At 49.9% G+C, this 13,181-nt stretch overlaps 1 protein-coding gene across 2 annotated transcripts in view; it reads right to left on the bottom strand.

Moving 5' to 3' along the window:
- The window catches only part of RTEL1 (regulator of telomere elongation helicase 1), a 96,757-nt gene extending 85,804 nt beyond the window's left edge, over nt 1-10,953 (bottom strand). For both annotated transcript variants that reach the window (XM_040331594.1, XM_040331595.1), the window contains exons 1-6: nt 10,743-10,953; nt 6,293-6,491; nt 4,030-4,123; nt 1,784-1,865; nt 341-401; nt 60-135 (exon numbers count right to left, since the gene is read on the bottom strand). In XM_040331594.1, the coding sequence (XP_040187528.1) occupies nt 60-135; nt 341-401; nt 1,784-1,865; nt 4,030-4,123; nt 6,293-6,491; nt 10,743-10,844 (614 nt within the window). In that variant the 5' untranslated portion in view covers nt 10,845-10,953. The remainder of the gene's footprint in view (nt 1-59; nt 136-340; nt 402-1,783; nt 1,866-4,029; nt 4,124-6,292; nt 6,492-10,742) is intronic.
- Between the last annotated feature and the right edge of the window lie 2,228 nt (nt 10,954-13,181).

Raw genomic sequence — 13,181 nt, 5'->3', positions numbered from 1 at the left:
TCCGTGTCTGAAGTTTAGGTGTGGTGTGAGAGGAATGGACAGTGACATTACAGCAGTACCTGTGCTTGGTGCCATTCTTCACCAGATCTTCAATGTCCAATATCTGAGTGGTGAGATCCTTCTCAGTGCTTTTCTCTGGGACAAGAAATGCAAAAGTCTGTAACAATTTTCCAACAATCTGGAAACGTCAAGCCATATGTTCCTTATATGTTTCTAGAACCTTTTTTTTTTTTCCCCTTAGAAATTATTCTTTCGACCAAAATAAATATAACAGGACACAGTCCTTCCTTCACACCATCTTCTAGTGGCAATCCCCTGAATCACATACATGAACACTTACCTTCCACATTGTTGTAAAAGTGACAGGATCTACTGGACACTTTGGAACGGCACATATGGACCTGGAAAAAACAGAGGCTTATGATATGATGTGGTAACTGCTACACGAAAAATCAATGCAGTGTCAGTTTTGGTCTCTTGACTACCTTAGACAGATCGGCTATAAGATTGCAGCACCTCCCCCCATGGCTACTCTAAAGTAGCAGTTAAAATATATAGCCTGTTCCTGACAATGTTAGTGCCCCATAGGACATCATTTATGATGAAACGCATTGGGCGGAGCAGGAAGCCGTACCGTTACTATGTGTGCATTGCCAGGAATTCTGGGATTTGTAATGCTGATTTTCGAGTCTCATAGGCAGATTCAGGTAGAGAAGCCTATAGTTACGGTGGCGTAGCTTAGCGTGTTTAGGCTACGCCGCCGTAAGTTAGCTAGGCAAGTACATGATTCTCAATGTACTTGCCTGTTAATATACGGCGGCGTAGCCTAAAGCGGGCAGGCGTAAGGGCGCCGAATTCAAATGTGTTGAAGGGGGGCGTGTTTTATGGTAATGAGGCTTGACCTCACGTTTTTTACGTTTTTTTTTAATGCGCATGCGCCGGGCGCCTACATCACCCAGTGTGCATTGCGGATAAGTACGCCGCTCGGGCCTATTGATTTCGACGTGGACGTAAACTACGTAAATCCCAATTTGCAGACGACTTACGCAAACGACGTAAACATTTCGAATCTCGCGGCGTGAACGGCGGCCATACTTGACATTGTTATTCCACATAATAGATGGAATAACTTTAGGCCTGCTAATGCCTTACGGAAACGGCATAAAACTACTGCGGCGGCCGGGCGTACGTTCGTTCGTGAATCGGCGTATCAACTCATTTACATATTCTACGCCGACCGCAATGGAAGCGCCACCTAGCGGCCATCCAAAAAATTGCAACCTAAGATAGGATGGCGCAAGCCGTCTTATCTTAGATATGTTTAAGCGTATCTCTGTTTGAGCATACGCTTAAACATAAGTCTGCGTAGATTCTGAGTTAGGTCGGCTTATCTACTGATAAGTCGGCCTAACTCTTACTGAATCTACCTATGAGTGTTTAACTGTTTTTATTAAAGTGGTTGTAAACCACGTTACACCACTTGTACCTACAGGTAAGCCTATAATAAGGCGTACCTGAAGGTACTGTAAATATGTCCTAAACCTGACCACGATCTTGACGGTCGCAATTTCCAACAACATTTGTGAGGCTGGTGTGTATGCAAGCCAAGCTTCAGTGGAATTCCGTCGGGAAAAAACATCCAAGGTTTTTCTGACGGAAAATCCGGTCGTGTGTGTGGGGCATTAAAAGACCACTGGCCATTGGGATCTTATGCTTGCAACCGAATGAATGTGCTGCCAACTTTTTAACAAAGATGTAGACTGAACCCCGATGTCCTCCTCACCTTGACATGATTACTTTCCTGCTTCTTGACCTCGGGGTGTATACACAGCTGTTCCCTCGAGCCCAGGACACTGACTTTGGGTCTGAAAGAAGAACAAGAATAAAAAAAAAAAAAAAAATCAGGGATAATTTCCAGAAACTGCATGGTTTTCGCAACCCTGCAGCGGCGCATGCGCAGGGGGGATCTTCGGCTAAAAGACCGGCCGCCACCGGCCCTTGCCGAAATGAAATCTCCCAACGTCATCGCCGCTCCAGCCAATCACAGCGCTGAAGCGGCGATACCCGGAAGACACGCCGAGTCAAGATGACATCTCGCTCGGCGTGGACCAGGTAAGTTCTCTTCTCCTCGTTCCGAGGTAAGTATTTCATAATGAGCTAATATGCGGTGCATACTAGCTCATTATGGCTTTTGCCTTGCAGGTGAAAAAAAATAAAAATTGTATATGCGTTAAAAAAAGCGCTCATAAAACGCTCTCCATGCATCTCAATGGACCATTTTACACCAAGTCCTGCAAACAGCATCTTTGGAGCAGCTTTTGGGCGCTGAAAAAAAACCTTCCAAAAACGCCCCTCTCCATTGAAATGAATTGAAAGCGCTGTAAAAACGCCTTGCCCTTTCGCACGGAAGCACTGCAAAAAACGCCCTAAAACGTTAGGGTCTTAGCGATGCTTTACCAGCGTTTTTCGGGCGCTGGCAGTGTGAAAGGGCTCTGAAAGCATTCGGTCTTTCACATTGGGATTGCAGATGAGACTTCTTTCAGGCGCTCTACAGACTTTTATTTTAATGCCAAAGCGCCTGAAAAACGCTCGAATAACAGCCGAAAAACGTCCCAGTGTGAAAGGGGCCTTAAAGAAGTCATAAGCAAGCCACCAATGAAGTCAACTTTGAAGCTGCGCCAGTGTGAACTGAGCCTTACCGTCATTGTTTCCCTTCACATACATCTTAACTCTAGTTAGGATACTTCTGAGATTCAAATGCACTAGTATTAGACCCCTTTCACATTGAGGCGTTTTTCATGCGGTACAGCGCTAAAAATAGCGCTGCTATACCGCATGAAAAAATCATGCCCTGCAGGCTTCAATGTGAAAGCCTGAAGGCTTTCTCGCTGAAGCGGTGCGCTAGCAGGACCGCTCCAAAAGTCCTGCTAGCCGCATCTTTGGAGTGGTATAGGAGCGGGGTGTTTACCGCTCCTATACCGCGCCTTCCCATTGAAATCAATGGGAAACCGCAGTAATACCGCCCGCAATGCGGGCGGAATTAACCCTTTTTCGGCCGCTAGCGGGGGTTAAAACCTCACCGCTAGCGCCCGAATATCGTGGTGAATACGACGGTACAGCGGCACTAAAAATAGCGCGGCTATACCGTCACCGCACCTCCGCTGCCCAATGTGAAAGCAGCCTAAGGGCCAGATTCACAGAGCGATACGACGGTGTATCTCCTGATACGCCGTTGTATCTCTGAGTTAGGCCGGTCGTATCTATGCGCCTGATTCATAGAATCAGTTACGCATAGATATGCCTCAGATCCGACAGGTGTAACTGTGTTACACCGTCGGATCTTAACTGCAATTTAAAAATGGCCGCGGGGGGCGTTCTCACTGATTTACACTGAGAAATATGTAAATCAGCGAGATACAGAAATTCACGAACGTACGCCGACCCGACGCAGTGTTGTTACGACGTTTCCGTAGCGGTTTTCCCGGCGTATACTTACCCCTGCTTCTATGAGGCGCAGCCAATGTTAAGTATAGCCGTTGTTCCCGCGTCGATTTTTTTTTTTTTTACGTTGTTTGCGTAACTCGTTCTCGAAAACGGATGGACGTTATTTACGTAAGCGTCGAAACCACTGACGTCCTAGCGACGTCATTTGGAGCAATGCACGCCGGGAAAATTTGCGGACGGCGCATGCGCATTTAAATCGGCGCGAGAACGCGCCTGATTTAAATAGTACACTCCCCCTAGCCGCGGAATTTGAATTCCGCCGGGGGATTTACGATCCGCCGCCGCAAGTTTGGAGGTAAGTGTTTAGCGAATTAGCCACTTGCTTCTCAAACTTGCGCCAGCGGATCTTAAATCACATAGATCACGCGGATCTAAAGATCCACTGATCTATGTGAATCTAGCCCTAAGTGTTTATTTTCCAGACCCCTCCCAGTTATCTCTGGTAAGCATATGACTACACACCTACATGAAAGTCAGAGGAAGTATGATCTTCTGATGGAAATGAAAGAGAGAGAATATAAATACCTGTACAAGGTATGCTTGAGTTCATTGATGACTTGCGTCAGCTGGGAGTGTGTCCGGGAAGCATAGATAATCCTAGGAATATCGCTGTAATATGCTGTATTTAAACAAAAAGTTGATATTTTTTTTATTTTTTCAAAAGACATACACGTTACTTTGATACTGTATAAACACACATAAATACAGTATTCATACCCCTTGAAATTTTCCACATTTTGTCATGATACAACCAAAAAACGTAAACGTATTTCATTGGGATTTTTAGGTGATGGACCAACACAAAGTGGCACATGTAACGGAGGGTCCCACACTCCGCTTGAGTGCTTCCGTCAGCAAACTGCTTCCTCCAGTCTGGAACTTCAGATATCAGATATTACAGTCACATATTGTAACCAAGAACTAGGCGAGACTAGCTCAGTTACACAGCTTGCACATGGAATGTTTATTTGAACAAACTCACCCAAATATATACACCAGGAGGACATCACTCTAGCAATACAAACTGTAACCAGAAACAGAATATAGCTACCGTATTTATCGGCGTATACCGCGCACTTTTTTGCCCTGAATATCAGGGCAAAATGGTGGGTGCGCGATATACGTCGATACCCGCGCCGAGTTTGAACCACGGCGCCGGCATATCCCGAGCGCAGTACACTCGGGTATAGTCGGGCAGGCTCGGCTCCTCTCGCGGTCACGTCCTGGACGTACAGGACGTGACCGCGAGAGGAGCCGAGCCTGCCCGACTATACCCGAGTGTACTGCGCTCGGGATATGCCGGCGCAGTGGTTCAAACTCGGCGCGGGAAGCGGGGATCGAGCGGGGAGGACACCGCAGAAGGACGCCGGACCCGACGAGGAGGACACCACCGAAGCCGCAGACGGACGCCGGACCCGACGAGGCCCCCAATGGACGCCGTGCAAGACACCAAAACTGTAAGTACTAAAATCTTTTTTTTTTTAAAGGAATGCGGGTCCACTTTAGGGGTGCGCGCTATACGCCAGAGCACGCAATACCCCGATAAATACGGTAATAAAAAAAAAAAAAACAGCCGAGGTGACTCCATGCCCACCTGCCCATTGTTGTGATTAAGCAGGACTTCACTACAGGTCAGACTTGTTGTCACCGAGCTTCACACAGAAGATGATACATTACTAGTAAAAAAATAAATTAAAAAAATGAATAATAAAAATGTCATAATTCTATCCCCTATTTTGTAGATGCTATAACTTTTGCGCAAACCAATCAATATACCAGGGATCGACAAATCCCGGGCGCCAGGTCGCCATGGCGACTAGAAATAGTGTCCTGGCCACTTGGCTTGGAAGGTGGGCTAAAAAAATATATATATTTTTTTTGTGAGCTGGCGCCCTCTGGTGGTGAGCCGTTGGTATTACAAGTTATTACCACCAGATGTGAGCTGGCGCTTATTGCAATTTTTTTTACCAAAAATATGTAAAATACATACCGGCTTAAACTGAGAGCCTGAGCCATATGCCAGTCCAGGTATGTGGGTGGATCCCGACCCCAGCGTAATGATCTTGCCCGAGCCTGGACTTGCTCTGTGACGTCAGCAGACAGCGGACTTCAGCCCGCTGTCTGTTATAAACAAACTGCACTCCTGTGATCCATAGGAGGGAGTACAGAAAACGAGCTTTGGCTTTACTTTTCCTTTAATTTGGAACCACCAATATATTTTAGGGTATATAAAAGTTGCCCATCTATAAAATTTTCAGAAAATGTGCAGAGAATATATTGCAGGTATCCTTTGCTTATTAGAATAGATTTTTTTTTGGATGACCCTTGAAATTATAATTATTAGAGATGTCAAATTTTCTGAAATTTAAAAGCCATAGAGAAAAAAAAAAAAAAAAAAAAAAAATTCCAGTTTTTTATCTCCACAGTCCCCCCCCCCCCCCCCCCCAGGAGAAAAAGTGAAAATTGTAAAAGGGAACAAAAAAAAAATTATGAAATTAAAAAAACAAAATCAGTGTAGAGTAGAGCTGCACGATTCTGGAAAAGATGAGAATCGCGATTTTTTTGCTTAGAATAAAGATCAGGATTCTCAAAAACTTTTTTGCGGCGATACCCAACATGTGTGGTTTGGACGTCATTTACATATGCGGGCGAGACTTGTGTATACGTTCGATTCTGTGTGCAAACTCGCGGGGACTGTGTGCACTTATACAGACGGGCTGTGCCTGACAATCACTCTTCAGAGGCATGGGGTTTGGCTATCCATAGAATAGACAGACGGCGATCTTACCTGAGCCCTGCGGGTTTGCCTCTCCGCTCCCCCAGTCTGCAGTCGGGCGGTCTGGGAACAGCTCCCCGCCATGCATGCGCTCTTTGATCTTTTGTGAAGTGATGTTGTCTTTAAAATGCTGACGCCATGCCAACGTGGCACACAGCAGGCAAAGCGTTTTTCCTGTCCCCGTTGGACTTTCCAGGACACCATTCACACCCTGTGGGGGGGGGGAGAGAAATAAAACATCTCTCCAACACATGTACAAGTTCTAGGACATAATAAGCCATCGTATATGAGATAAACCTCTTATTGATAAATTGGATAGATACAAATCCAAACCCATAGACTCCCCCTCTATACACAGTACATCCTCTTCTATACACAGTACATCCTCTTCTATACACAGTACAGGCTACTCCCCGCTATATACAGCACAAGCTCCTCCCCTATACAAAGGACAGGCCCCTCCCCCTTCTCTATACACAGTACAGGCTCCCCCTCTATACACAGTGCAGGCTCCTCCCCGCCTATACACGGTCCAGGCTCCTCCCCGCCTATACACGGTCCAGGCTCCTCCCCGCCTATACACGGTCTAGGCTCCTCCCCGCCTATACACCGTCCAGGCTCCCCCTCCTCTATACACAGTCCAGGCTCCCCCTCCTCTATACACAGTCCAGGCTCCCCCTCCTCTATACACAGTCCAGGCTCCCCCTCCTCTATACACAGTCCAGGCTCCCTCTCCTCTATACACAGTCCAGGCTCCCCCTCCTCTATACACAGTCCAGGCTCCTCCCCACCTACACAGTCTAGGCTCCCCCTCCTCTATACACGGTCCAGGCTCCTCCCCGCCTATACACGGTCCAGGCTCCTCCCCGCCTATACACGGTCCAGGCTCCCCCTCCTCTATACACCGTCCAGGCTCCCCCTCCTCTATACACCGTCCAGGCTCCCCCTCCTCTATACACAGTCCAGGCTCCCCCTCCTCTATACACAGTCCAGGCTCCCCCTCCTCTATACACAGTCCAGGCTCCCTCTCCTCTATACACAGTCCAGGCTCCCCCTCCTCTATACACAGTCCAGGCTCCCTCTCCTCTATACACAGTCCAGGCTCCCTCTCCTCTATACACAGTCCAGGCTCCCCCTCCTCTATACACCGTCCAGGCTCCCCCTCCTCTATACACAGTCCAGGCTCCCCCTCCTCTATACACAGTCCAGGCTCCCCCTCCTCTATACACAGTCCAGGCTCCCTCTCCTCTATACACAGTCCAGGCTCCCCCTCCTCTATACACAGTCCAGGCTCCTCCCCACCTATACACAGTCCAGGCTCCTCCCCACCTACACAGTCTAGGCTCCCCCTCCTCTATACACGGTCCAGGCTCCTCCCCGCCTATACACGGTCCAGGCTCCCCCTCCTCTATACACCGTCTAGGCTCCCCCTCCTCTATACACAGTCCAGGCTCCCCCTCCTCTATACACAGTCCAGGCTCCCCCTCCTCTATACACAGTCCAGGCTCCCCCTCCTCTATACACAGTCCAGGCTCCCTCTCCTCTATACACAGTCCAGGCTCCCCCTCCTCTATACACCGTCCAGGCTCCCCCTCCTCTATACACAGTCCAGGCTCCCCCTCCTCTATACACAGTCCAGGCTCCCCCTCCTCTATACACAGTCCAGGCTCCCCCTCCTCTATACACGTCCAGGCTCCTCCCCACCTATACACAGTCCAGGCTCCCCCTCCTCTATACACAGTCCAGGCTCCCCCTCCTCTATACACAGTCCAGGCTCCCCCTCCTCTATACACAGTCCAGGCTCCCCCTCCTCTATACACAGTCCAGGCTCCCCCTCCTCTATACACAGTCCAGGCTCCCCCTCCTCTATACACAGTCCAGGCTCCCCCTCCTCTATACACAGTCCAGGCTCCCCCTCCTCTATACACAGTCCAGGCTCCCCCTCCTCTATACACAGTCCAGGCTCCCCCTCCTCTATACACAGTCCAGGCTCCCCCTCCTCTATACACAGTCCAGGCTCCCCCTCCTCTATACACAGTCCAGGCTCCCCCTCCTCTATACACAGTCCAGGCTCCTCCCCGCCTACACAGTACAGGCTACTCCTCTTCTATACACAGTACAGGCTACTCCTCTTCTATACACAGTACAGGCTACTCCTCTTCTATACACAGTACAGGCTACTCCTCTTCTATACACAGTACAGGCTACTCCTCTTCTATACACAGTACAGGCTACTCCTCTTCTATACACAGTACAGGCTACTCCTCTTCTATACACAGTACAGGCTACTCCTCTTCTATACACAGTACAGGCTACTCCTCTTCTATACACAGTACAGGCTACTCCTCTTCTATACACAGTACAGGCTACTCCTCTTCTATACACAGTACAGGCTACTCCTCTTCTATACACAGTACAGGCTACTCCTCTTCTATACACAGTACAGGCTACTCCTCTTCTATACACAGTACAGGCTACTCCTCTTCTATACACAGTACAGGCTACTCCTCTTCTATACACAGTGCAGGCTACTCCTCTTCTATACACAGTCCAGGCTCCCCCTCCTCTATACACAGTCCAGGCTCCCCCTCCTCTATACACAGTCCAGGCTCCCTCTCCTCTATACACAGTCCAGGCTCCCCCTCCTCTATACACAGTCCAGGCTCCTCCTCTTCTATACACAGTGCAGCCTCCTCCTCTTCTATACACAGTGCAGCCTCCTCCTCTTCTATACACAGTGCAGCCTCCTCCTCTTCTATACACAGTGCAGCCTCCTCCTCTTCTATACACAGTGCAGCCTCATCCTCTTCTATACACAGTGCAGGCTACTCCCCGCTATATACACAGTACAGGCTACTCCTCTTCTATACACAGTGCAGCCTCCTCCTCTTCTATACACAGTGCAGCCTCCTCCTCTTCTATACACAGTGCAGCCTCATCCTCTTCTATACACAGTGCAGCCTCATCTTCTTCTATACACAGTGCAGCCTCATCCTCTTCTATACACAGTGCAGCCTCATCCTCTTCTATACACAGTGCAGCCTCATCCTCTTCTATACACAGTGCAGGCTACTCCCCGCTATATACAGCACAAGCTCCTCCCCTATACAAAGGACAGGCCCCTCCCCCTTCTCTATACAAAGTACAGGCTCCCCCTCTATACACGGTCCAGGCTCCTCCCCGCCTATACACGGTCCAGGCTCCTCCGCGCCTATACACGGTCCAGGCTCCTCCCCGCCTATACACGGTCCAGGCTCCTCCCCGCCTATACACGGTCCAGGCTCCTCCCCGCCTATACACGGTCCAGGCTCCTTCCCGCCTATACACGGTCCAGGCTCCTCCCCGCCTATACACAGTCCAGGCTCCCCCTCCTCTATACACCGTCCAGGCTCCTCCCCACCTATACACAGTCCAGGCTCCTCCCCGCCTATACACAGTCCAGGCTCCTCCCCACCAATACACGGTCCAGGCACCCCTCCACCTATACACAGTCCAGGCTCCTCCCCACCTATACACGGTCCAGGCTCCCCCTCATCTATACACAGTCCAGGCTCCTCCCCGCCTACACACGGTTCAGGCTCCTCCCCGCCTACACACGGTTCAGGCTCCTCCCTGACTATACACGGTCCAGGCTCCTCCCCGCCTATACACAGTCCAGGCTCCCCCTCCTCTATACACAGTCCAGGCTCCTCCCCGCCTATACACAGTCCAGGCTCCTCCCCGCCTATACACAGTCCAAGCTACTCCGCCCCACCTATACACCATCCAGGCTCCTCCCCACCTATACAGTCTAGGCTCCTCCCCGCCTATACACAGTCCAGGCTCCTCCCCACCTATACACAGTCCAGGCTCCTCCCCGCCTATACACGGTCCAGGCTCCTCCCCGCCTATACACGGTCCAGGCTCCTCCCCGCCTATACACGGTCCAGGCTCCTCCCCACCTACACACGGTCCAGGCTCCTCCCCACCTATACACGGTCCAGGCTCCTCCCCGCCTATACACGGTCCAGGCTCCTCCCCGCCTACACACGGTCCAGGCTCCTCCCCACCTATACACGGTCCAGGCTCCTCCCCGCCTATACACAGTCCAGGCTCCTCCCCGCCTATACACAGTCCAAGCTACTCCGCCCCACCTATACACCATCCAGGCTCCTCCCCACCTATACACAGTCCAGGCTCCTCCCCACCTATACAGTCTAGGCTCCTCCCCTTCTCTATACACAGTACAGGCCCCTTTCACTCTATGCTCCTCCCTAACACTATAGTCAATTACAAGCTCCTGTCCTTACACCTATAATGTTGTCTCTCTCTTTAAACTCCTCCCATAAGCACAAATCCGTCCACTATCATTATCGTGAATGACAGGCCATTTCTCCCACGTTAGGCCCCTCCCATAAATACAGAACGGCTCCTCCTCGACCTCTAAGCCCCGCCCCTCTCCAGGACACCAATGGCGGCACACCTGCTGCAGACACTCGATGACTTTGTTCATATAATCCTCCTGACACTTGTACGGGGTGAACGGGAAGTCCACGGGGATGCCGGCCACTTCAATCTGAGGCATGTCCGCTCCTCAACCCCTCCCCGGGCCGCCGCTCACCTCAGCTTCACAATTCCCGCCCGTACGTCATGACGTCAGCGGGATACCCACGTTCCGTCCACTGGTGACGTCACTGGAGCGCTCTCCACCTTCCTGGTAGCAACCGAGGAGAGCGGCGGGGCGGGGCGGGGCTGTGGGCGGGGCGGATGGGCAAAAAATGCATTTCAGAAAAAAAAAAAGAACACGGTGCATTTCTACTGGACTGGGAAGGCTGTAAAATGTATCAAAAACACACACATGTCCTTATTTAACCACTTATGGACCGAGAATCTTTCTGAGAGTTGGTGATTACATGTTAAAAACTGTTTTTTTTTTTTTTTGCTAGAAAATCACTCAGAACCCCCAAATATTTTATATATTTTTTCTAACACCCTGTAGAATAAAATGGCGGTCGTTGCAATACTTTCTGCCACACCGTATTTGTGCAGCGGTCTTACAAGCGCACTTTTTTTGAAAAAAAAAAACACTTTTTTTAATAAAAAAATAAGAAAACAATAAAACTTAGCCCAATATTTTTTTTTTTATATTGTGAAGGATAATGTTACGCCGAGTAAATTGATACCCAACATGTCACGCTTCAAAATTGCGTCCGCTCGTAGAATGACGACAAACTATTACCCTTAAAAATCTCCATAGGCAATGTTTAAATAATTCTACAGGTTGCATGTTTTGAGTTACAGAGGAGGTCTAGAGCTAGAATTATTGCTCTCGCTCTAACGATCGCGACGATACCTCACATGTGTGGTTTGAACACCGTTTACATATGTGAGCACTGCACGCGAGCTCGTCGGGACGGAGCGCTTTAACAAATATTTTTTTTATTATTTTGCTTTTTATTTTGACACTGTTCTTTAAGCCCCGGACCATTTTGTAGCTAAAGGACCAGGCCAGGTTTTGCGATTTCGGCACTGCAACGCTTTAACTGACAATTGCGCGGTCGTGCGACGTGGCTCCCAAACAAAATTTACGTCCTTTTTTCCCACAAATAGAGCTTTCTTTTGGTGGTATTTGATCACCTCTGCGGTTTTTATTTTTTGCGCTATAAACAAAAATAGAGCGACAATTTTGAAAAGAATTCAATAATTTTACTTTTTGCTATAATAAATATCCCCCAAAAATATATAAAAAACTATTTTTTTCCACAGTTTAGGCCGATACGTATTCTTCTACCTATTTTTGGTAAAAAAAAATCGCAATAAGAGTTCATTGATTGGTTTGGCGCTGTGATTGGACGCCTGAGAGAGGACGGAAGAAGAAATGGAGGACGTGCAGGAGACCGCCGCTGAACCGCTTCGAGACAGGTAAGTGATGGGGCACACTGGCAGCATCTGATGGGGCACACTGGCGGCATCTGATAGGGCACACTGGCGGCATCTGTTGGGGCACACTGGCGGCATCTGATGGGGCACACTGGCGGCTTCTGTTGGGGCACACTGGTGGCATCTGATGGGGCACACTGGCGGCATCTGATGGGGCACACTGGCGGCTTCTGTTGGGGCACACTGGCAGCATCTGATGGGGCACACTGGCGGCATCTGATGGGGCACACTGGCGGCTTCTGTTGGGGCACACTGGCGGCATCTGATGGGGCACACTGGTGGCATCTGATGGAGCACACTGGTGGCATCTGTTGGGGCACACTGGCTGGACCTGATGGGGCACACTGGCGGCACCTGATGGGGCACACTGGCAGCATCTGTTGTGGCACACTGGCGGCATCTGATGGGGCACACTGGCGGCATCTGATGGGGCACACTGGCGGCTTCTGTTGGGGCACACTGGCGGCATCTGATGGGGCACACTGGTGGCATCTGATGGAGCACACTGGTGGCATCTGTTGGGGCACACTGGCTGGACCGGATGGGGCACACTGGCGGCACCTGATGGGGCACACTGGCAGCATCTGTTGTGGCACACTGGCGGCATCTGATGGGGCACACTGGTGGCATTTGATGGGGCACACTGGCGGCATCTGATGGGGCACACTGGCGGCATCTAATGGGGCACACTGGTGGCATCTGTTGGGGCACACTGGTGGCATCTGATGGGGCACAGTAACAACCAGATGGGGCACACTGGGGGCATCTGATGGGGCACAGTATAGCTGCAATTGATGGACACACTGGCAGAAATTGATGGGCATAGTGTCAGCAATAGATGGGCACAGTGGTTGCATTTGATGGGCACAGTGGTAGCAATTTATGGGCACAGTGGATGCGTTTGATGGGCACATTGGCTGCATTTGATGGGCCCAGTAGCTGCAATTGATGTTTTGTTTTTGTTTTCTCAGTTTGTTTGCCC

Source organism: Rana temporaria, chromosome 12 (assembly GCF_905171775.1).
Source record: "Rana temporaria chromosome 12, aRanTem1.1, whole genome shotgun sequence".
In the NCBI taxonomy this organism is placed as follows: domain Eukaryota; kingdom Metazoa; phylum Chordata; class Amphibia; order Anura; family Ranidae; genus Rana; species Rana temporaria.
The sequence above is the reverse complement of the archived record's forward strand: the minus strand, read 5'-3'. Positions and strand labels throughout refer to the sequence as shown.